Source organism: Python bivittatus, unplaced genomic scaffold (assembly GCF_059951505.1).
Source record: "Python bivittatus isolate LINGU-HERP-01145 unplaced genomic scaffold, Pbiv_v1 ctg000840_np1212, whole genome shotgun sequence".
Classification (NCBI taxonomy): domain Eukaryota; kingdom Metazoa; phylum Chordata; class Lepidosauria; order Squamata; family Pythonidae; genus Python; species Python bivittatus.
This window is the reverse complement of record NW_028277113.1, coordinates 15,423,762-15,447,966: the sequence shown is the minus strand read 5'-3', so window position 1 is coordinate 15,447,966 and position 24,205 is coordinate 15,423,762. Positions and strand designations below refer to the sequence as shown.

The window sequence follows — 24,205 nt, the reverse complement described above, 5'->3', positions numbered from 1 at the left end:
GTGAAATGGTCGCTAAGTGACACAGTTGCTAAGCAAACCACATGACAGAGAGAGATGCTGCAAAGATCACTGGTTGCTGCTGTCTCATTCAGATAAAGTTCTCTTGCACAGTTTCCTGTGCCTGACCCATTTTTCCCCCTTTTTTCCCATTCCTGAGCAGCTTTTCTCCCCAACACAGCTCTTCCCTGAAAAGTGCTCTGGACAAGTTAAGAAGCTCAGCTCTGTGACCTTAATTAGTTGATTAGATCCCTCCAGCTGCTGCCTGAAATTGACCAGATCTTAATCAGTTTCCACTGAAGACTTTTGTGTGGTAAATGCCAGCATTGGTTGCAAAGTTACTTTTTCATCACTGTCATAATTGTGAATGATAACTATCCGAGGCAGTGGCTAAACGAGGACTATCTGTATCTCATTAAAACCGATCTACATATCATCAGTCCCACAAAACATGTGCAGAGAGCTCAGGCACCGTTCCCACAAGTTTCCTACCATCCCACACTGTCTTCCTGATACTCCATCCCATCTCCTAGTTTATCTTTTTTCTTTCTTTCTCTTCATTCCCTGAAGGCAGGGAATGCTTCAGAATGAAGTATTGGATGGTACCACCTATTGTTTTTATATTTTAAGAATGCTCCTAGGGCTAAGGTGGGGCCCATCCAAATCTGGGTGAATTAGAATTAAAGGCTTAGGCTAAAATAATTCTGCATTCAAAAATTGTTCAGTATGAGAACTGAGTTCATAGTCCTTGCAATAAAACATTCCTGGTTATCTCAAGAATCTGGGAGTCAGAAATAATTGGGGTAAATTGTATGTTCTAATAGGACTGACTATCTATCTATCTATCTATCTATCTATCTATCTATCTATCTATCTATCTATCTATCTATCTATCTATCTATCTATTAAATCAATTTATATAGCTGCCCATCTCAGTACATGATCTGGCTCAGGAAAGATGCTTTGGAATGCCAAAGAATGTGAACAGAACACCTGTCTCTCACTCATTGTCGGTTTCTAGGATCACGTACCTGCAGCAGAAGCCTCCCTGCAGCAGCTGCATGATCCTAGACTTTGATATGGCTTGTTTGATGAGACATGGACAAGTTCCGTGCCCCTGCTCCTCCATAATCTGAAGCACTCCTTCTGAATCAAATTGAAGCATTTCATAACCCTATGTTCAAAATTCTGAAATAGTCTTTTTGTGGATTATTAAAAGTAATTTCTCCTCATATTTCCATTTCTACTAATCTAAACTGCATTTATCTTATTTAGAATTATAGTAAAACACTGGTCTAGGTTGCTGTTTTAAAATTGACCCTGGTGTCAGTAGGTAGGAAACTAATTTACAAAGCTCACTTACACTTTATTTTGAGATTTGTTCCTTTTTCATTTTATTATTTCCATTCATTTCACCCAGTTTTTCTGTTTTCCTAAGGCATTTATTTTCATCCTTTTCTTTCTTTCATCTGTTTTATTGCCTTCTCTGAAGAAGAAAACTTAATTAAACCAATTGAAAAACTGTCATGCAAAGAAAGAGTGAATGAAAAATTAGAGGATCCCAAAGGTAATGAATGGCAATTATCTATAACATTATTTATTCCTTTTCAGATTTTTTCTATTTTTATAGAAATATAAAAACACATATTTATAATTCACCTTTTTATAATTAAAATATATTAACACATATTTATAATTCACTTTTTAGTAGACCATAATACTGAATAGTATTATATTCAGTATTAATATAAAATCTATAATATTTTAATGTATGTCATTGCTTCAGTCTTTTTTTTTTCCATTGCTTCAGATTAGCAGTTTTTATGTATATAGAAAACCTTGCTGGTGAAAAAGATTTCTTTTACAAAACATTATGATGTTTTAATCTTACTGTTTTGCATTGGGGACAATAGATCATGTAAAATTATTATTGTGATTTGATAAAAGCTCAGGTGTCTATTTCCTGTAAATCTGCAGTATGTTTAATTATGGGGAATTTTAGTTCTTGGAATGGAATTTCTACTTCCACTTGGGCTGCTATATTCCAGCTAACATTTGTGACTGGGAAAGATGAATTGCATTGAATTCCTGAATGGTGCAGTAGATCATATTATTATGAGTAGTGTACAGGACATTCATGGTTAATTGTAGTTGATAGTTAATATACAAGATTTTAAGGAAGCCATTTGTTTCTTGTTGGTTTGTTTTCACATGCTATGCAGAAAAGCAGAGATGCGAAATATTTTTTGACTAAGGGGATGTAGTTGATAGACGTAACTGGTTGCCAAGTCATAGGAAGCTTCCAGTGACTGGTTTTGTTGCAGTTTTCATGGAGTTCAGAATGTAAGAAAGGAAAAGGGGTTTCGCATTTTCCAGAAGCTTTACACATCTCCCACATTTATTTTACTGTTCTTTAGCCTAACTCACATCATTGACATTTTGGTGACATTTTGCCACCAAATTTAAATGAAGTGATCTTCCAATGTCACAAATGGTAACATGCTACAAATCAGGTTGCATGTTACCCAAAAGCTATGGATTTCACACAATTTGATATTGTAATCATTCACTTCTTTATAGTGCCTGATAGTTTCTAGGTTATGGTTGGAGTATATACTGTTATGATCTGCTGCCTTCCTTGTAACTTCTCTAAATCTAGAAAATGGATAGAAAACACACCCAGATGGAAGAGATTTGTATGTTTATGCAAATTTTCCTATACAGCCTAATAATTACAAAATAATATACTCACCATTCTGTTTCCCAAAGACATTTCTGTGCTGTCAAAGTGAAGGTATCACACGTCACTTTTGTGTATTTTTATGTGCTGCATCCCTTTTATGTATTTTTATGTGTTGTATCCATATGAGTACTTGCTATCATTTTGTGAATCTCATGCTGTTATTTGTAAAGAAACCTGTACCAACAATATTGTATGCATTCGGAGATTATTAACTGTTCTATTTCATTCTTTAAGTCCTAACTTGATTTTCTTGGGAAAGGCGGCACTCTTAACTTTTATTGACATCCTTACAATAAGTAAGCAGTTCTTACTGCTTGTAGACCATATCAGTATTAAAAGAACAACTACCCTGGATGACAGTGTGTAGTCGTTAAATAATTACACTTGAAGTATGTAAGGCATGCATACTTTAGCTTTATTTTTTCCCCCCTGCCTATTCTTATTTTAGCTTTTCCTCTTAACTGGATTGACACATTGTTACTTTGCTGTGCTTCTGTTTAGAATCCAGAGGCAAAAGCGATCCTTGTTTTTCAATGGAATACTCTTCCATATTTTATATTTATATATATTTATATTATTTATTTTATATACCTTTGCAGATGTGCTGTTCTGTAATTATAAATATCTGGTTACACTTTACACTTGTGAAAAATTTGAATAAAGCATTAAGGCCGGTGTCTGAAAAGTAAGGTTATTGAAGTTGAGTTCTGCCAAATGCATTTCTGCTGTTTCCATTCCAGTTCTGTAAACCATAATAGCAAAGTTCCACAATCTGTTCTTTTTTTTTTTTAACCTGTCTAGGATTCGTTTAACACAGCGAATGAAAAGGATATACAATATCTTTTTCGGATATACCCTACTGCATCAGATCAAAGGCCTATTTAGTTCAGCATGTTTCTGTCAACAGCTATATTTAATAGTGAATTGTTACACATCTTTAAGTTCGATACATCAGTTGTGTGAGGGAAATGTTTCCTTTTGTTTGTCCTGGATTTACTGGTACCAATTACATTGGGACACCCCAGGTCCCAGTATATAATAGGAAATCAAACTTTGATCTGTCCACTTTTGTACACTATTTGTTTATAAATGCTATCACGTCAAATTGTTTGGGCGTCAGTGTTTCCTTCTATGGCAAGCACACAATACCCGAATCATTTTATTTGCTGTTTTATGCTTACTCCTCAGCTATGTGGTAATTGTTTGCAGTGGAATGACTAAAGTGGTACCCAGTTTTCCAAAAGTGTCTGTATCATATACAGTACTTGTATAAAATAATTATAGTATTGGCTGTAAAAGCATTCAGTTCTCTTTTAATGATTCCTGACATGGAGTTTGCCTTTTCACATAGCTGTTGCACCCTGAATTGATGTTTTCACTGAGCAATCCATCACAACCTCATTATCTTTCTCTTATTTATTCAACTCCTGCATAGATCCCATCTATATATAAATAACATATTTGTCTTAATCTGCATCTTTTTAACAGTTATTTTGAACAGGGTTAGATCTCTAGTTTCATAATCCAGAATAATTTGCCACTTGACTACTGAAAAAAAAATAGATGCTTTGTTGATTTCTGTATTATATATTCAGCACTGAGGTTGTTTTTGGCTTTATCTGTTTCACCATTCATCCTTGTTTTGTATAATTTATGAACAGGTAGCTGTCCTTTATCTTTGAGGAATACCTCTCAAATATAAAAACTGCTTATTTGTACTTTATATTTGTTGCTGTTATCACTGATTGCTAATCCATAATTGTTAATTCTGTCATCTTACTCTGTTACTGTTGTTTATGGGAATGCATTCTGAGAATATATTATTAAATCAGCTTGGGTTAGCACAACAAACATTCTGTTTGTAGGAATCCCCCAAAAGCTTACCTTTCTAGGGTAGGGTAACAGTGTTTGGTAAGATGTAGTACTGGAAGCCAGCACTGGAAGGATGGTTTTACCAACTTAAAGGTGGAATTTCTTAAAACTATGCTATAATTGGTTCTAAAGATAGCTTTATAATCAGGACACAAATGATAGTATATATACTAGGAGTACTCTAAAGTCTTTGGTAGGAGGAAAACTTAATACAGGGTAAGGAATTTTGAAGTTTCATGACGGGAAATTTTATGTTTCATGACAGGGGCTTTTCCTTATTTATTTGATTGATTGATATTCCATCTTTTTTGTATAGGAGCTCAAGGTGTTATACACAGTGTTCCCTCCTCCTATTTTTCCCCATAACAACCCTGTGAAGTAGGTTGGGCTGAAAGAGAATAACTGGCTCAAAGTCCAAAACTTTAACCCATACACCATCCTGGTTCTCAGTAATGATGGCATGGAATTTGTTTTTGGGCACACAACAGTAATACAATGAACTGGTTAAAACAGTTAAGCTATATGTTCAGTGGGAGGAAAGGTCAGTATTATGCACTGGAGACTCTTCTCTGAATTTTGTATTTAATAAAATTGTGTCAGAGGTTGGCTGCACATATAATATCCAGGACAAAGTCTAATTAAGAATGTGAATGGAGGGTCATGTGAATGGAGGATCAAGAATATGAATGGAGGGTTTTTTGCATCTCCATGCGAAAAAATGAAAACCTGTACATACCTTCTTGCTGTAAAGCTTGCTTTGCTGGACAATTGTATAATATATAAAAATATGAGTAATGAGTACAATTAGGGATTCCTGTGTATGAATAGCATTATAATATCTGATTGATTGATTGATTGATTGATTGATTTACTCATTCATTCAAGGTATTTGTAAGGTTGTTTCTGCTGCCTAGCCCCCTCCTGAATTTTTATTTTTATTTTATCTATCTGTAGGAAATGCTGGCTTTATTGGTGCTGCTTACAATGCTCCTGGAGGATATATCCCTTCATTTCACAAAAAAGAGGTTGGTTCAGCTGGCCAAAGGATACAGTTAGCACCTCTTGGTCCATCAGTTACAGGTATGAAATGATTTTACTTACATTGGGCTGAAATAAATGAAGTTACATGGCTTTAGTTTCTTTATCTGTTATGCTTTTTAAAAAGGATTTGGGTTTGGTGCCCAACTGGCATAAACAGAGATAGATTTGCTGAGTCATGCTGAGGATGTAACATATTTAAATTAAATTCATACTAGAGAAGACTTTAATTGGAGACTTAAGTTCCCCTGTTGTCGTCATCGTCATCATCCAAAGTTTAATTAACCTTCCCTCCAGAACAGTTTATTTCCTTCCAAATCCATAGAAGAAAAACTTCATTTTGACTTGTCTTTAGCATCCATTTAAAATACATCTGTGACAAACTTCTGCTGACTGGGAAACATTTGGGGATTAACAACACAAACAGGCCTGATGATGCAACATAGGTGAAGCCTTATCAAAAATATGAGCAAGCTCAGAATGTTCTGGATTGCTTCCTTGAGTGTTCTTGAGATTTTATAAAAATATAGTACCTGTGTTAGGTCTTTCAGTTTCCATCTGTTTCCTGTCACAAAATGGCATTGCCATTGATTTTTGAAAAGTATGTTTGAAAAATGTGGTAGCAAAATTGAGAGGGGAGAAGGAAAAGGGATTATTGGGGCCATAGGTTGCCAACCTCTGGTTAAAAGATATATTCCCAAGTTTTACTGTTACTACTGAGACATACTATATAGCAAAGATAGGATATTTATCCAATAGGAAGATGATGTTTTGGAATGTGTGGATTGTCTTGTATTTGCACAGAGTACAAATGAAAAATAACTGAATGTGTGGGAGGTGGAAAGGGCTGCATGTATTGCTGTCTTAACCCTTTCATTCTCTTTTCCCCTCATTTTCATCTAGGTTTCTTCCCTCCTTTTTTTCCCCCTTCCCAGTGCAATTATTCCTTCCCCCTGAAACACACCCACCCCATCTATGAATGTATTTGTGTTGTTCTGTGTGTGAGAATAATTATATGTGAGAGAATGACTGATATGTGCAGATAGGGGATTAATTTTATTAAATGAGATTTTGTTAAGTTTACAGCTCAGTTTTATTTTTCTCTTTTTTAATGCCTCTAGGAAATAAAAATGCACATTTGTTTATGTGTACTGTACACACATATAGAAGTGTGCTACATGCACACTTCCTATTCAGGAAGGAGAATATTCATTGATTGATTTTAGCTGGGATTAACAAGATGTGGAACCTGGGCATTGTACAACTTTTCCCTGTGTCATAAGGTTTTTTTCCTGACTGTTCTTCATTGGGGGGGCTCATCTCCCTTTGGGATAAATACAGTAATCATTTCTTTTGCTAATGGTAAATTCCAAAATTGAAACCATATACAGGTAGTCCTCACTTAACGACCACAGTAGGGACCGAAAAATTCATTGTTAAGTGGTGTGGTTGTTAAGCAAGGCATCAAGAGACCACACCTAATTTTACAACATTTTTGTGGTGGTCATTAAGCGAATCACTATGGTCATTAAGTGAATCACGTGGCCATTAATTGATTTTGCTTGCCAGAAGCCGGCTGGAAAAGTCGCAAATGGCAATCACATGACCTCAGGATGCTCCAACCATTGTAAGTACAAGCTGGTTGCCAAGCGCCTGGATCGCAATCTGCAGGAATGCTGCGACAGTCATAAGCGCAAGTAAGTCACTTTTTAAGCACCATTGTAACTTCAAATGGTCGCTAAAAGAATGGTTGTTAAGCAAGGACTACTTGTACTTCCAGTGTTTCCTGTTAAATATACACCCAATGTTAACATACCAAACATGCATTTGCATTGAATTAAATGGTGTTTTAATAATTTGTTACCTTGTGATTCCTGAATAACACAATATTCAGTTTAGAAATACATGGCAATTTACTTAATTGACCATTATTAGATGTGCAGACATAGCAGTGCAGCCAGAGTCAACAAACAAGACTGGAATCTTCACTATAGTCTTGCTTATACGTTGTAGTCCCTGCACCATTTCATCCCTAGACTACTTTATGTTCTTCTGTTCAGGATAACATAAATTTAATTTGATTTTTTATCTTGAAAAGGGCTTAAATTTCAAAGGGAATAAGCTGCCTGGCAAAACCCAAGCTGAAACCCCATGTTTTAGAAAGTGACAGTTTTGTTAGAAATTGTGTCTTTTACTGACTCGCTGTTGCAGGTGGCTCGTTATCTCCACCTGGATATAAGGGCTGTGGAAGTGGATTTTTAGCAAGAGAACATGGACCCAGGGTGTAGGCAGAGCAGTCTTGAGGTAGGGAACCTTGGAACAGCAACGTGAGGTGACAAGACCTGACTACTTTATTCTGCTTGGTCATTTTTTTTTACAGTAAGGGGGAAAAACACATTAAGTGTAACTGTGCATATTGAGGGAAACATAATAGAACTGAATTCCCCCATTCCAAGTGAATTGGTCAACTGATGTAACATGCTAGGAACACCCATTTCTGTACTGTTCAGTTCACAAGATAAATACATTAGTAGGTCAGCACTGCAGTAGTCCCCATGGTCTACTGATTATTGTCATTTTGTAATACAAAAGGAATTCTTAACCTTGATCTTCAGAAATGCAGTTAACAGTGGGATGTCTTGCCTCATAATTGGGATGGTTAACTTTTTTGAAGGAACAAAAAGTATGTTGTTGTTGTATAGGTACCCAGTAACAGGGACAGCTTGCCCATCATTGCAGGTCTATGGTATGGAAGGGCTTCATCTACCAGATTTCTGCTCCCCCCCCAGCTCACTTGCCTCAAAGGTGTTTTAGAAAGGTCCAACAGGTCATCTTTTTCATTGGAAATAACTCTTCCTTCTGTCATGGAGCTAGCACGTTCCAGTTCATTTTTGTCATGTCCTCAGCTTTTCACAAATGCCCTAAATTTTTATTTAATTTTCTTAATTTATTTACCTGACAGAACTTTCTCCCATTTGTGAGACAACAGCGCAATTATGAAGCTAAAATAGAAATTAATTGATAACTCTTGTTAAAATGATGACCAACAGTGAGAAGCAAAGTCTGCAGAATAGCGTCTTGATAATTAGCCATTCTGTGATCAGCATCTGTACACAATGTAGACAACATGACACAGCTGCTCACACAGGCAATGCCCTAATCACCTCTTTGCCACAAGTGATAACTATCAGTAAGAATAGACTAGGTTCACCCTGACCATATTCAGCCTATGTTCAACCTGCCTTCTCTTTGTCCATCTCTGAAGCTCCTGCCTAGTTTGATAAAAAACAGCAGTCTTGTGATTTTTTAAAAAAAATAATAAATTAACTTAGAAAGAAGTAGACATAGTTGCATTCACAGTTGCACAGTATTGTTGTTAGGATTACCAAAATGCTACAAATGAGTTGGATGCTTTTGAGCTCTTAGTGGGGTAAGTTAGCAGGAGATAAAGGAATACAAGAACATCTAAACATTTAAAGACAATTATTTCAGTCATAAATGTGATTTTATAGTTGGAGTCAATATCAGTGTAAAAATTGCAGAGGGAGTGCAGTGCTAGGGGGTTAAAGGTATCAGAATTTATTAGAACAAAGAAACAATGGTTCACAGCCATCATCACCCCACCCCCCAAAGTTCTGGAAACAAAATGTTTCTTTTCTGTATAAAGCCATCCCCAACTATGATTTCTGAAATGCACTCTGTGCATCTGAATAATTAGCAGGCTTATATTTAGATATGGAAATGTGGTAAACATGGGGACGAGTGAGGTCAGGAAAAAAAAGCAAAAAGATCAAATAGTGATACATTAAAAAGTAAAATAATTATACCAACACAGTTAAGGCTGTACTGAAGACAGTGCAAACATCCTGGTATTGCAAGTTAAGTTACAGGTAGTGACATGTATTTTAAATTCTGATTCCCATACGATAAATCTGTATAAATACTTTTTATGGATAACGTTATAGAATTTTAACTTTCTCTGACCTTCTTTCCCTCTGCCTGCACCCCTCCTGGGTACCTTTTAACATATATGTAGATAGATGCATGGCTTACAAAACTCTTGACCCATCTCTATAGGTTTATAGAATCCAGTGTTGAATAAATATTCAAAGGAGAACTCATTTTCAAATTTATGGTATTATTTGGGGAATTCATAATATCTATCTGGGTGATTAATAGATGACTGTTTTATCACTTTTCTGTCACACATCTATATTTGATAGCATATTATAGCTTTAGTTCCTGATCATGCTGCTATTTCTGAAGTTTCTGCCACTGCTTAGTACAGTGTTGTCCAAACTTGGCCACTTTGCATACTTTGCATATAGCTGCACTTTGCATATAGCTGCAACTATACTGAATTCTATCGTATAGTGCAGTATTAATGCAGCATCAGGGGTTGTGCAGTATGGAATGTGAAGGTTGTGCAATATGGAATGTGAAGGTTGTGTTATATGTGTTTTATGTGTTTTATGGTTTTTATATTTTTAAAGCTGCACTAGGGTGGCATTAATTTCGTTGTACAAGTTGTACAATGACAATAAAGATTATTTCTTCTTCTTCTTCTTCTTCTTCTTCTTCTTCTTCTTCTTCTTCTTCTTCTTCTTCTTCTTCTTCTTCTTCTTCTTCTTCTTCTTCTTCTTCTTCTGAGTGGACTTCAACTCCCAGAATTCCCCAGCCAGCCATCTGGCTGGGGAATTCTGGGAATTGAAGTCCACTCATCTTAAAGTGGCCAAGTTTGGACAACACTGGCTTAGTATGTAGAATCACAGATGCTTTAGAGACTTTCTTTATCCCTTGTTAGTCTCTTTCAGTTTGGCTGTCTGTGCTCCATAATCCACTTAACGGCTATAGTAATGAAGGCTTACTATTATTACTGTAGAAACAATAGTATTCTTCAACAATAAATGTATTTCTTTCCCATCTCATTCCTATTACGTTCTAAACCTTTTTGAAATTAGAGCATAGCTTTATCTCTTGTATAAAGATCCTTACTTGGAAGAATATGCTATGAATTTTAGCCTGATTCTGTTTAATAGTGAGAGAAATATTAGCAGGATCCATAGTCACTGGATTTGCTTGTATTGGTTTTGTAATTTTGTTTTCAGAATATGCTTGGAAAACCAAAGCTGCTCGTGCCCAACTGCCAGGGCCTACTTACAGCCCCGCCACAAAAGGCATGAACATTTTAACTCACCCGCCCCCAGTGCAACCTGTGCATGGAAGAACTGACTGGGTAGCTAAGTACGGAGGGCATCGGTAGAAGTGCTTTCTCACATCACGTATGCATACTGTGATTCTTTATATCCTTCATTTCTTTCTTCCGGGACACTTTAAATCATATTTCTACTAATAGAATAACAATTCTGGAAATACGTGAGAGCCTGTATTTTATTATCTCTAAGGGGGAAATTATAGCAAATAAATACATTTTATTTAGAAAATATTATTCAAAATAGTGCCTCTAAGGCAGGCTTTTTTGTTTTGTTTACATTATGAAGTATTCTCTATAAAGTTATCTTGCCAAAACTAAAAAAATTGTATACTCTTACTTAAATGAACAGAAAGTTGTTTTGAATCCCTTTGATTGTTTCTTCTGAAAAACTGTCAAAAATAAGAGGACATGTAAAGATATTAGCTACTGGACAATCATGGCTAATTTAAATATGTAGGGCAACAGATTATAAAAGTAAAGAGTGACCTTCAAAATACTGAATTAAACAATAAAAGCAAAAGAATAGTAATAAATGAATTTTCTGCTGTATTGCCCAGCTATATTCAGAGAAACTAAAACTGAACTATTTGTCTTTGATTTGGGTTGACTTATACCTTTATTTCTTTTGATTACAGAGAATGAAGACATAGTCACTGAGCCAACTATTACTAGTATTTACAAAAGTGATGCACCCCTAAGGTTCAGTTTTATATTAGATTTTGCAGGAATAGGATTACTCTTGTATGTGATTCCTGTGAGTGTACACATGAAGGTGTTAAACCATTTTCCACTGATCTGTATACACCTTGTTTCTAGTTGTGACTATGGAACTTACAGGTGGGAAGACATTCATCTGTGCTTTGCATTGGGCCTGATCCCAAGAACTTATAGGCTGTTGTGTTTTGCATACATATAGTTATATACATGCATCAGCTGTTACTGTTGATTCTGAAATGAGGGAAACTTTTCCTTGCAGAAGTGTTTAGACAGTAGAAACCTAATGCATTTGTGGAGCCATTTAGCTGAGGTGAAAGTTTTCCTGGGCATCATATGCAGATTTGGCCTTACGACTGGGAAATATTATGAGTGAATGATATTCAGAAAGAACCCTTACCTGGGAAGAAGGCCAGATAGCATTATTTAATCAGAAAATAAGCATTTAAATAATAATTACTCATGTGGCTTTCTATGAAGGCATTCTGGTGGTACTTCAGAAATAATTTCCAGGAAGTCTAAGTAACTTTGTATGTTGTTTTTTCCCTTTATTTTTTTAGTTGAATTTGACCATAGAATTAGTCAACTGTAGTGCCTTTTCTTGGTAACCAAAGCTGAATAACTACAGAATTCTCTTTTAATTCCTAAAGGAATTGCTTAAAATCTGGTAATAACTTCCAGTATTTATTCTTCAAACCTCATTCTATACTATAGCATTGATAGCATTATCTGGCCTCAAGACATATTTTGGATGCCATAAGTACACAATGGCCCAAAATCTATGTGGTGTTTCAAGTTCAAGTTAGTGATTTGTTAATATATAAGAAAGCCTTGCTTTATCCATCAGATGTCACTCTTAAAACTCCATGCTTTTCCAACTGCTAAATATGGTATTTGTTATATTGAAACTGAGAATCTGTAGTTGTTAAAATAGCATGTATTATGTATTCTTATTCAATTGTAAAATGTTAAGTTATTTGCAGACTGACAAGTATTTTGTATGTATTTTATTTTTAAAAATTGCACACTCTTGTTGCAGAGGACATGTTTGATTTGAGTCTTGATTTGAGACTTAAGGTAGAATGCACTTAAATATGCTGTCTCAATTTCAGTAGGGTTTACTGATAAGTGTATTACATATTGAAACCTTGAATTAATAATATAAAGGCCAATTAATATTATTGAATAGTTTTTTAAGTTGCTGTTATGTGGACAATATTTTATCCCAGTGCAGAGTTGCAGGAATATTAGACTGATCTGTTTCAGTCTCTCAAAATTTACATAATGCACTATGCTATAAATGCTGTCTTAAAGGAATCTACTTAAAAGTTTCATATAAAAAGCCACCAACTTGCCTTTGCAACTGGGCTGGTTTTCAACTGAAAATCATTTGTTTTATAATAAAGTTAACTTCTCAGGAATACAAGAATATAGTAGTCTTCCATCAGAAAAAGCAATGTATTATTTATAACTTAACATTTATTTGTTTGTACCCTGTCTTTCTATGCTGGTATTTTCAAGCTGACCGGTAGACTAAATAAATAATTGATAAAAATTACAACAAATGATTTATTCATATAAAAATATTTTTATACAAATAGAAACCAAAGTCATCACCAGCCAGCTCAAAAGGCTGGTTGAAGAGGAAAATATTGATTCCTTTCTTACAAGCAGAAAAAGAAAAAGCCAAGTGTAAAATCTGCAATAATGTTCCATAGCCTGGGACTGATGGAGCAGCCCCTCTCCTCTGTGCCTGACAAATGGATGTTTGAAATCATAGGCATCTTTATGAGGTCCTCCCCTGCTGACCTTTAAGGCCCAGAGAGAGATGCCTATTTCTCAGGTTATCAAGTCTAAACCGTATTACGTTTCAGAAGTTAAAAACAGCACTTTGAATGGCACCTGGAAAATAATTAATCAGCTCATAAATTTCAGTACACCCAAGAGTGATCCTATTATCATGGCATGATTAGCAGTATAACTTTCTGCCTTTGCACCAATAGAACTTTTTATACACCAACTTTTTATACACCAAAATAGAGCCAACTAGGGCCTATTGTAGTCATGTTAATTAGTCCCTGATGCCCAATACCCATTGCACAAATTGACCTCAACTAAAGTTTAAATTGGTGATATGAAGGGGAAGAAATTGCTAGAGGATAGTTGCTCTGGCAAAGAACTTGTTACTTTTTTTTTTTTGCTTATTTTATTAAAATAGTATTTATTTTTTCTCTAAATGTGCTCAAGGTTTGCTTTTGCTGAACTGACACTTTTTTCCTTAAATAAAAGGCGGAATGCTGTAGGGAGAAAGAAGGACTTGTTTATGCTTAAGTAAATCCATGCTCTTGCCTTCATCTAATAAAGTATTATCAGTATATCAGAATACAGTAGTACCAAATTCTGATTTTAAAATGCTTTTAAACACTTCACAGAATGACATGTTATCAGACATACAGTGATGAATCTTGTATTACCTCAGTGTTTACTGTTGAAACTGAGAAAGTTCTTTTGTACAAGGGTGTTTTTTTTCTGTGTACTCTCACTCTGATGAGAGTCTGCATTTCCAAACTCAAACTCTTATTTTCTAAACATTGAGAAAAGGAGATTTCTTCATAGTAGAAGTGACCTGCTGATAATTGTTTGAATTTTATACACTACATTATTAAAGCAATCAAATGAGGTGCCATTTGAGTGAATTACTGGGTGTGGAAGGCCTAATCCAACATTAAACATATGCAGCATTTGGTAATTTCAAATGGGATACTGATTTCTTTCAGAGATGCATCTGGCCATAGGAAGAATGTCATATGAAATGCTCTGAAGCTTCGTAGAAGCAGTGAGTTGGGCTCCGTTTTATTTATGACTAGAGTAAAACCACTGAAAACACAACTGACTTGGCCTTCATATTTCAGTGGGCATACTCTAAGCTTGTTTATGTCTAGTTCCAATTGTACAAAAATGTAAAAATGACCAGGAGATCTGAGGATACATCTACTCTTGCATATGCTTCATTGCATTCTTAATTAATATATCTGAAGGCATCTACTTCTCTATTGAGAAATATCAATAAAAATATCAGTCTGCATGTTTTCATATACAAATAAATTAGAAAGCCTATTTAGCCTTTAATTGTAAAAGGTTACAACTTAGAATTTTGGTATTCAAATTTATTTAAAATTAGGAAATAAGTCACAATTCATAAGGCTCTTAGACATTTAATAATTTTTAGCTGATTTTAAAGAGAACTTTTAAACTTTTTGCTTTTGAGTGAAACTCCTTATGTATAAATACATAGAGACGAATTTCAGTTTGGAGACATGATGACACTAAGTTAAACAAGCATATTTCCTGCAAGGCATCAGCAACACCATTTACCATATGTTTCCCGTTCATCATCATAAAATGTTTGGAGTTATGACAAGAAATGCATACATAAAAACTGAGACATGAAAGCTACAATTATGTAATAACTGACTCTTTACAAATCCTGAACACATTTTATAGTTTAAAAACTTTGCAAATGGTATAATTTTAAAAAGCATAATATTGTCTTCAGTTTTGTTCCAAATAGGCATTGTGAGGGCAGTCTCCGTAGGCCTTTCATCTGCTTTTTGTTTGTTGCATGATTATGGCTAAAGAGGTTTTTCCATCATCTGTAGTCCAAGTTTGCCTACCATTAATAGACTGTTTAAATAAAAATAGAAATCAACTATTAATGCACTGTTTAAATAATAAATCAACGTGTCAGTAAATTTTGCTAATAAATTAAATGATTGTACCTTAGATATGTTCTTGGCAATACCTATGCTTATCCAAAGAAAACCAACATTCTGTAGTTTATTTAACCCAATCATTCAGAACTTAACAATGGGAAAATAGGAGTTGTACCTGGCACCAGCAATTAACCCTGCAGGCATCAGTTTTCTAGAGTTATAGAATCTCATTCCCATCAGGACAGTCAAGGTTCCAGATGCAGCTAGAAAAAATATGACAACCCCAAGAGTGGTAAATTATGACATTTAAGGAAGAATGTATGGAACCAAATATAAGCACACACATCAGGAAAGGCCTGATGGTAGAAGAAGTTGCCTCTGGACTTCAGTACCATACTGAAATCTGCTTAACTTCCTGCCCTCATATATTGTTTTCAGAGTCAAGAACCTGAAATTCTTACTGCATCTCTTAGTTCTGCAATTACTAGTCTCCAGCATGCTTCCCTAATAGAATTAATTTAAACTGCAGATTACACATGTGAGAAAAAAAAATACCAAGATTTACAAAACACTTGGCACGAATAGGGTGTAAAAGTTCAATTGCAAACATGCATAAATGTAGAACTAGAACATGCTTTCTGAAGTAATACCTTAAAATGCACATAAATTACAAGATGAACAAAGAAGGTGACAAGTCACATGTGAAAACTTGAACACCCAGTGAGATGGTTCTATGTTTTTGCCATTAACTTAATCCTGGATTGTAAGTATACTGAATCTCAGAACAGGGTAGAGGGAAAAGGAATACTGAAAGTAATCTAATAAATGTGTGTGCATACAAATAAACACGTCTCTCTGTGTGGAATATTGATGCAAGAAAAATACTTACCCAGAGAAAGCCAAATATTATTTGGGTCCTTTGACTGCTGATAAGCACCCAATCCTGCTAACCCACCACAGAGGAGACCAGCAGCTAAGGAAGGGACACTACCTAGTTTAAACAGACAGCACAGAACTTGGTTAGAAGATGAAATGTGTCAACCCAACAAACTGCTGCCACATTTCTTCCAGCTCCACCCTAGTAGGGGAGGACATAAAAGGGCTTCCTGCATAGAGCCCTTTGGAGTTCTATCCCACCACAAGTTACAGCAAGCCTCGTGATAGGCGCTTATGGGAGGGAATTCCCTTAGCAAAGCTACAAGCTAGCCTTCCCTTTGGAGGAAGGAGAACTTGGGGGAGGGCACAGCAGGAATAAGGGAAATTTTGTATTAGACATGTGGCTTGCAAAACTTCATTTCCAAAACAGTTGCAAGGAGAAATCTGCAACGTTGTGTAATTCTCTTTATGATGGCGAACTTTGAACAGTAAATCTTGCCTGTTTATTTGCATTCATGCGCAAGAGGACTTCTGTCCTGGTCCCTACCATTCTGATCGTTTTTATTACAGGTTGGGAATTCTTTTTTTTTTTTTTAGTTGAAATTATGGGCTGCATTGTTCGTGGAAACAAAAAGATTACTAACTTCCACAGCTTGAGATTAGTTTGGTTGTGGTAAGATGGGCCACACACTGCTTATACTGTTAAAAATCCACCCTGGGCTTTTAGCAAAATGAAAATCTAGTAATCAGTTTTGTTCTCGGAGCTGTAGTGAAGTAGTCAGTTCCAAAATACATCTCATCGCTATTGTGCCAATAAATTGACAGAAGGTGAAAGCTGGAGAAAACAAAAGGAGAGATCATACCTGCTTTTACATACCCAGCTATTCCACCGGAGGCAACCAACGCAGCATAGCCATAGCCAATCCAATCCACACTCATGCTGTAACATAAATAGGAACAAATACCAAATCCAGAAATAGATTTTTAAAAAATGTATTCAGGTTTTCTTTCCGGGTGAATTGATTCTAAAGATTTCACACGACCAACTTAAAAAAAGATGGAGCAACGTTTACCTACGCTGAAAAAGATGTCCCCTTTCCGTTGAAAAAAATACCGGATCTCGAGACAAAGGTAAAGGTTCTCAAAACCTTAGCAAACCAGTCGAAACAAGACACGTGATTCTTCAAAGGCAACTGACCCACGTGGCGTCCACACGTGTTGGACTCGAGAACACGTTGTACGCTGTTTTCGTTGTCTGGGCAGGCTACGTGCAAATCTGGTTTGTATGTCTGGGAACTAGCGTACAAATTAATCATGGCTCGGGTCGCGGAGCACCGGTCACGCATTTTAGCTGAATGAGTTGTACAAACCCACCTCTGACACTGGTTTATGCTTCATCGCGACATTTTAACTCTAAAGGAAAGGCACCAAGCCGCAACAACACTCTCTGCGCAACCCCACACATTCGCCTATTTCGGTGTCACCTCCCATCAGGCTCAGCCAGGGAAAGGCAAAAATTATAGTCCAACAGATACAGTGGGGGCGTGCTCCAGGTTGGGGAAGAAGGCTACCATTTTTCTGTAGTGCATCTGGCAAGTTGGACCAACTTGCCAGATGCACTGTTTAAATTGTGGAGTCCTTGGGGCTCTCTGAGCTTGGTTGTTTTCTTGCAGACGTTTCGTTACCCGCTTAGGTAACATCTCCAGTGCTTGAGCACTGTTTAAAATCTGCAGATCGGAAAATCGCTATGACGCCTGCTACCTGTGCAGATAAAACTATTTCGATTTTCCTCCTGAAATTCTCTCCCGCTTCCCCGAGAAGCAAATCTGCATTGATGCCACCGCGTCAGTTAGCCAGACGAAGCTCACGATTTCCAAGTCTCCCTTCCGCTAAAAGGCGATTTGCAGGAAAAAAAGCAACGAAGAAGCGACGCGAGCAGCGCCCGGACTAACCTTCCGCAAAGGTCGCGCGCGCAGGGCCGCTCCGGGGACGTCAAGCGGCTCGGCGTTCCAATCCTCTCGCGGTAGGTCGCGTCGGGGCGGGCTCAGAGCTGGGCGACCAGCAACGCGCCCGGCGTTTCCTAACCCCGAGTAAAGGACAAGTAGCGCGGCGCTCGGAGTTCGTTAGAGCCTTTGGCCGGGAATGCAACGGGACGTGAGCCAAATTACTGCCGTTCGCCCCCAGTCCAGCCTTGTTTGTTAGGTACAAACGTTACATTTGAATGCTAATCTGGCGAGAAGCTTTGCATTATAATCATATGAAGAATATATGTGTAAGATGAATTTAACTACCATAGGTGGCAGCACTTAGCCGACCTTGGCTCATCAGAAAGACTAAGTAGAATCGCCCTTGAGTAGCGGAAGAGCACTAGGAAATCCCCAAAGTCGGAAAAACATCCCCCAGGAAGGCAGTGAGAAATCACTTCTGGATGGTTGCTAAGAGAACTACATGGATTTGTTTATGAAATCACCTGGGGTCCTGCTCAGATTGAATTCTCTCTTTTGTACCTTTGAGTCACTCTTGACGAGTTCATGCAGTTTTCCTGGTAACGGTTTTCAGAAGCGGTTTGCCCTTGCCTTTTTCCTAGGGCTGAGAGGGAGTGACTGGCTCAAGCTCACCCAGCCGGCTTCCATGCCTAAGACAGGGCTAGAACTCAGGATCTTCTGGTTTCTAATCTAATGCCTTTTTCCACAAACTAACTGGCTTATATTATGTTGTCTGATGCCCATTACAGTACACTGGGTTTTGTCTGGACCAGCCCAGCACATTAACTTGTTCCTCTCAAGCAAATTCAGAATACTGTACTTTATGAAGACATTCTAGCAGTTATCATCCACCATTCCCACTTCCCAGGATCTGTCTTTGCATCACAGCAGCCCACCAAGAAGATATTTTTCCTTAAAAAAAAAAAAAAGGCTTTCCTTGCATTTGTTTTTTCAAAAAATAATTGTAGCTGAAAATGCAACCTCTTGAAGTCTCTAGGTATACTGTCATTATATGGGTATGTGAAGCACATACTCTTCTATAGCTCCCTGTAGAAAGAAGGGTTCTTAGTCAGAATGTCCTTCAGTTACTTAACCTAAGGTCAGGGACATCTGCAGGGGGGTGGGGAGAGTCCACATCCATGGAATTGAGGCCCCTCCCCTTTTAAATGTGCATGGCATGTATGTGGGTTTTTAAAAGTTCAGTTAGCAGGCCTGTCTGTCCATAACTTCAGCCAGACGTTGGGGAGCTAGGATATAAAGTACTGAATGAGGGAGGAATCAAACAAGGTACCTGAAAAAGGATCAGGGCTTCAATCGCATGATTGCAGCAGTCACCATCTTGACTTTTTTGACCATTGAGAGCAGCAGTAAGACCTCGTGGTCAGAAGATGAGATTTGTAAGTGTGAATCATGTAAAAACTGCAGGTGGCTTGGCATAAAAGAGGAATGTTAGAGATAAGGGGAGTGTTAGGGATGCAGAAAATTGGAGGCTTGACTGAGACAACCTTCACTTAATTGGCAAAGCTAGAGGCTTGACCGAGAGGTAACCTTTGCTTAATTAGCATAGCAAAACACACACCCCAAAGGTGGGAATTTTAGAAAACATAGAACATGCTAAGCTTATTATGGGATGTTCGTATGTAACATGGAATCAGGTGCGTCTGCACAACATTGTAACCAATTATACCTATTTTCTTATCTCAATGTAACCAATTATGTTTATTCCCTTTTTTTCCAGCAAATATAAAAATAGATATAAAAGTTTGCTTGGGGCTCCTCTCTCTTTAGTGAGACGGAGTCCTTTTTCTTGAAGTTCTTCAATAAAAGGAGGAACAGCCAATTCTCGTCTTCAGGGTCTTATTGGGCAGAACCCGGGGGAAAGGGGTTCCGCGCTTTGCGGCAGACACCATCCCTCCCCCTGCAGATCAAGGAAAAGTGAAATGGAGATGCAAAACCACCAGACTAAGAACTCCATTGAAAGGGAACTAAATATATCATTGGAGGTTACACTCTTCCCATATACATAAAAAGGAAATTCTTTACTGAAATGGACATTTATTCATTGTTTGGGAAATGATCAGAAGTCTTTTTTCTAATGCAGGATGCCTGTTAAGCCGCCTTCTATCTTTTGTTTGCCAGCATCATTCCTCTTAGGCTTCCCTAAGAAAAGGATAAAGCTGAAAAAGTGTTTACATCTTTAATTGCTTTTTTCCCCCCTAAATAATGTCAACAGTATACCGTTCACCACATACATCTCCTGGCCTAGATTTCTATCAGTTTTAGAAAATAAATCTATGCATGCCTATTTCCATAATATGTTTTATATTGCTATAATATCTGGGCAAGTTTTATTTAAACGATAAGGCAAGCGTCTTTATAATATAAATGGGATCTCTGAATAAAACAGAAGGTCAAACATCTGGGCTGCAGAAAAAATCCAGCATCTAGATGGCAGCAAGCAGATGCAGAAATCTCTGGCTCTTAGCTGCCATCTAGTGATTTCTTTAGGTTTTTCAGCCAAGAACACAGCAGTAAAAAAAGAAAACCAAGCCCAAGGGACAAACACATTAATTTCCAACAGCATCTCCATTTGACTTTCCCTTGACCCAGAGGCATCTGTGGGGGGAGGTGAGGTCAAAAAAGTCAAGGTACTGGCTGCTGCGATCATGTGACTGAAGCCCAGACCTTTTTTCAGATGCATTGTTTGATTCCCCCGTGAATGACCCTACTTTGACCTTTTCCTTGATGCAACATATTATCATTTAGTTTTTTAAAGATATCTTACCACATTTTTAAACACCGTATGAAAAAGAAATCCCAATAAAAATAGAACAAGTGTAAACACAAAGCAGTACAGTAATAAAGAAAGTGAGTCAAAGAACAGCATAAATGAGTGAATTGAATCAGAGCTAGCTAGTTTTCTTAATCCAGGAGGAAGGAGATCACAAGCTGTTCCTTCTCAGGAATGAGCACCCTCTGCCCCCCAGATATTGATGAATTTCAACTCTCATAAATCCCAGCCAGGCTGGCCAACAGCAAGAGATATTGGGGGCCAAAGTCTGAAACTTCTAGAAAGGGGGCATATCTACTCATGCTGTTGCCATGCAGATGCCAGATGCCTCCACAAAATGGAAAACTGGACTTTCTTTAAAGTTGTCATTTCCTTTTTCTAAAAAAGCTTCAATACCCGGCAAAAAGTAGAAGTTAAATGAAAGGAAACCAAGTCTTTACATCAAGACTGCACCTCCAGCAGGCCTCTCACGTCCTGTCTATGGCATCTTCACAATGGTTGTCCTGTTGCTGCTATCCAGATTGATGTTCCAGGCCTATACTTGTTCTTTCATTCACCAAAGCTCGAGGAATATCTCAGGTTTTGCAGAATGGCTAACTGGGATCCAGCCCAGTAGAGACAGGGTCACTGTCACAGAGGATAGGGGCTTCAGTTCCATCTGGGCCTTAGTATTGTGCAAGTAGAAAGAGAAAGTCCGCAGAAATAGACAATTCTTGGCATTTATCCAAAATATAGTGCTGAGGCTTCTGCTGGTGTACTTCGCTTGTCCTGTTTTCATAGTTTTCATCAGTGCTGTTACCTGTAGAGCACACAGAGGAATGTGATGAGCCGTACAAGTCAGACTCTGCAATTCAGGCCACAAGGCGGATCCAGTCTCCCTTAAGGATATTATGAAATTTATCTTCTGTGTCCTCTAATGTTAAAATAGTAAGGCAAGCCAGCATAAGGGTTCCATGCTGCTTCAAGGGGATTAGATGAGTAAGATACTTGGCTGCTTGGGAAGTGTTTAAAACTCCTCCAGGGTAAGTGGTTTCTGGTAATTTAACTAGAACCTGCTGGTGCATCATCTAAAATTCTTTGCTTAATAATTTGTTTCGCTTTTTCAAACTCCATAGATAATGAGGCATTAAAAGAAAATCCAAGTGAAGCCACTGAATTCTACCCTTCTGTGCCAGTTAGACTGGAAATTGTCCAAGATGCTAAGCCACTGGTTAATGTGTTTAATTCAAGCCAATAATTGGTCAAAGCACAACTGCCAAAACTTACTGCTGCATTGGGCATGCATGCTGGTCCTGGCAAGGCAGCCTAGAGGCATTCACTCAGAATTCCTCTAGCAATTCTTTCTTCTCGGCATCACCAGGGATGATGGTTTTCCGGCTTTGTAAAACTGAGGTCAGTTCAGATCTGAGAACTATACAGCAGTTGGGCTAAAGCTTTAACCTCAAAGTCTTTCAGGGCTGTTGGAGTAACATGTCAACTCCAGATTTTAAAAAGTATGAGGGTACTCAGTACAGATCTCTGGATGTCACATGGCAAGTTCTTCTTATGCCCTCAGGACACATTTATTTATTTATGCTATTTATATAGGCACCCATCTCACTTTTACGTGACTCTGGGTGGATTACAATAAAACAAATAAAAACATAAAATGCATAATATAAAACAAAAATAAAAACACATAGCAGCTAGGCACGATCTGTTCCATCATCCATACAACCCACACCCAGGGCCCCAGGATCAAGCATAAAGCCGGGTTTTCAAGACATTATGAAACCCCAACAGGACGGAGCCAGTCTAATCTTGGGGAATGATGTTCCAAAAGGTGGGTGCCATGGGGAGTTACTTCTGATGAGGAATGGTGAAATGATGTCCAGCAGAAAACTGGCAACTGAAAACGGCAGTTGGACACAGGATGTGGACCACCAAAATCTCTCTGGATAAAGGAGAGATCTTTGAGATCACCCACACGTACTCCAGATAGCTGTTTTTTGTGAGTAAATGGCAGGAATCAAGGTTTTCGCGGTCAGCTTGCAAACAGCTGGGAGTTGTGGGATTCCATCAAGCTTGTAGCTGTCAATGTAGCCTAAATTGTCCCTGACTGAACCTCACCTCTTGATCACCTTGGACTTAATTTTTTTATCCCTTTTTAAAAATTGAGAACCTTTGGAATGGCAAGTTTTATCGTATTCACTGAGTGATTCTTCAATCCTTTAAGAAAGAGGTTTTAATTACGAGTATAAGGTTTTGGAAAAAAAAATTTTTTGGAATATTCAGCAAAAGGGTGATTGGAGTGTTGATTTTAGAAAGTTTTAAGTGGACTAAGGGCTCAGATGGACTCAGTTTTAGACTCTGAAATTAATCGAATTGTTCCTGTGGGAAACTTTTCATGTTTACCTTTGGGAACAAAAATAACTGACAAGATGACTTTGAAGATTGGTCACTAGAGGGCACAAGAAGAAAACAAATATACCAATGGTTCTCATGAAAGAGAAGGGTTATTACGTTCAGAAAATAATTTCAAAGATATATGATATTATAGATAAATTAGATGATGTTACGGAAGAGGAACAAGTTTCATTAGATAAGACTGAAATCTATTTTAGCGTGGATTTAAAACAAAAAGATGAAATATTGGATACACAAATGAAACCAGCTGATGTTTGAAAAGACATGCAAATAGTCAACCAGAAGAGTCATGTGGAGAGTCTTTTTATATGGGACTTACCAAGGGGGCTAGTTAAAGTTGTCAACGGTTTTGTGAGAGGGGAGTGAGAATATGAAGGGCAACTTGGATATTCTCTTTGTAGTGGATTTTTTTTTTTTCTGTCATGGCACCAAAGTGGATGTCTGCTTGGTAGGCTTCTTTTGTTGAGGATGTTGTGGATGGTCTGTGGTATTTGGTGGTCCTGGCTGGTTTGGTGGATGGCCAGAGGGGTTGGTGCCAGTCGCCTGGGCTGGCAGGAGGAATGGCAGCGGCAACAGCAGTGGAGACAGCCAGTGCAGCAGCAGCGGGCCGAGCAGCTGGAGGCCAGTGCAGTGTGTACCTGGTGGCTGCCAAGCGGGACTGCGCCGGGTGTCAGTCTCTTCATCGCAGAGGACCCCTGGTGAGCAGGCACTGCGGGTTGGCTGTTCTTGCTTCAGCTGCCAAGCAGCGTGGAATGGACTCCAAAGGACTTAGCCCCTGCTAATTCTTAGGATTGCTGCCATAGAGGTTATAAAGACAGACTGGACCGGCATAGGACAAGGAAGTGGATGAGAGAG

At 37.8% G+C, this 24,205-nt stretch overlaps 2 protein-coding genes and 1 long non-coding RNA gene across 14 annotated transcripts in view; 2 read left to right on the top strand and 1 right to left on the bottom strand.

Annotated features, from left to right (window-relative positions):
• MAK (male germ cell associated kinase) overlaps positions 1 to 12,562 on the top strand; it is a 40,545-nt gene extending 27,983 nt beyond the window's left edge. For 3 of the 7 annotated variants that reach the window (XM_088130957.1, XM_025172750.2, XM_088130954.1), the window contains exons 13-16: positions 1,490 to 1,564; positions 5,567 to 5,692; positions 10,759 to 10,932; positions 11,501 to 12,562. In XM_088130957.1, coding sequence (XP_087987083.1) covers positions 1,490 to 1,564; positions 5,567 to 5,692; positions 10,759 to 10,913 — 356 coding nt within the window. In that variant the 3' untranslated portion in view covers positions 10,914 to 10,932; positions 11,501 to 12,562. Of the gene's footprint in view, positions 1 to 1,489; positions 1,565 to 5,566; positions 5,693 to 7,219; positions 10,028 to 10,758; positions 10,933 to 11,500 lie in introns of those variants that run through there. The other 4 variants (XM_088130960.1, XM_088130958.1, XM_088130955.1 and 1 more) reach the window with 3 other exon arrangements.
• Positions 12,563 to 13,883: 1,321 nt separating this feature from the next.
• Positions 13,884 to 18,248, bottom strand: LOC103059846 (transmembrane protein 14C). 3 transcript variants are annotated; one of them, XM_007437498.4, is made up of 5 exons: positions 18,121 to 18,248; positions 17,032 to 17,108; positions 16,182 to 16,283; positions 15,468 to 15,555; positions 13,884 to 15,263 (listed from the first exon to the last, which is right to left on the bottom strand). In XM_007437498.4, the coding sequence occupies exons 2-5, from the start codon at positions 17,105 to 17,107 to the stop codon at positions 15,212 to 15,214; spliced, it is 318 nt and encodes a 105-aa protein (XP_007437560.1). In that variant the 5' UTR covers position 17,108; positions 18,121 to 18,248; the 3' UTR covers positions 13,884 to 15,211. The 3 variants fall into 3 exon arrangements, with proteins under 3 accessions (XP_007437560.1, XP_007437558.1, XP_007437559.1); XM_007437496.3 differs by lacking the exon at positions 18,121 to 18,248 and adding an exon at positions 17,930 to 18,114; XM_007437497.4 differs by lacking the exon at positions 18,121 to 18,248 and adding an exon at positions 17,242 to 17,362.
• LOC112540988 (uncharacterized) overlaps positions 18,232 to 24,205 on the top strand; it is a 36,962-nt gene continuing 30,988 nt past the window's right edge. For all 4 annotated transcript variants that reach the window (XR_015794086.1, XR_015794085.1, XR_015794084.1 and 1 more), the window contains exon 1: positions 18,232 to 18,370. This is a non-coding gene — a long non-coding RNA (uncharacterized LOC112540988). The remainder of the gene's footprint in view (positions 18,371 to 24,205) is intronic.

What these genes read in the sequence shown, in the direction of transcription:
- LOC103059846 (XM_007437498.4), bottom strand. Translation starts at nt 17,107, where the DNA reads ATGAGTGTGGATTGGATTGGCTATGGCTATGCTGCGTTGGTTGCCTCC. An exon ending in TAATATTTGGCTTTCTCTGG is followed by an intron (nt 15,556 to 16,181) that starts GTAAGTATTTTT and finishes TATTTTTTCTAG; the next exon opens with CTGCATCTGGAACCTTGACT. An exon ending in GGGTTAATTGCTGGTGCCAG is followed by an intron (nt 15,264 to 15,467) that starts GTACAACTCCTA and finishes TTATTTAAACAG; the next exon opens with TCTATTAATGGTAGGCAAAC.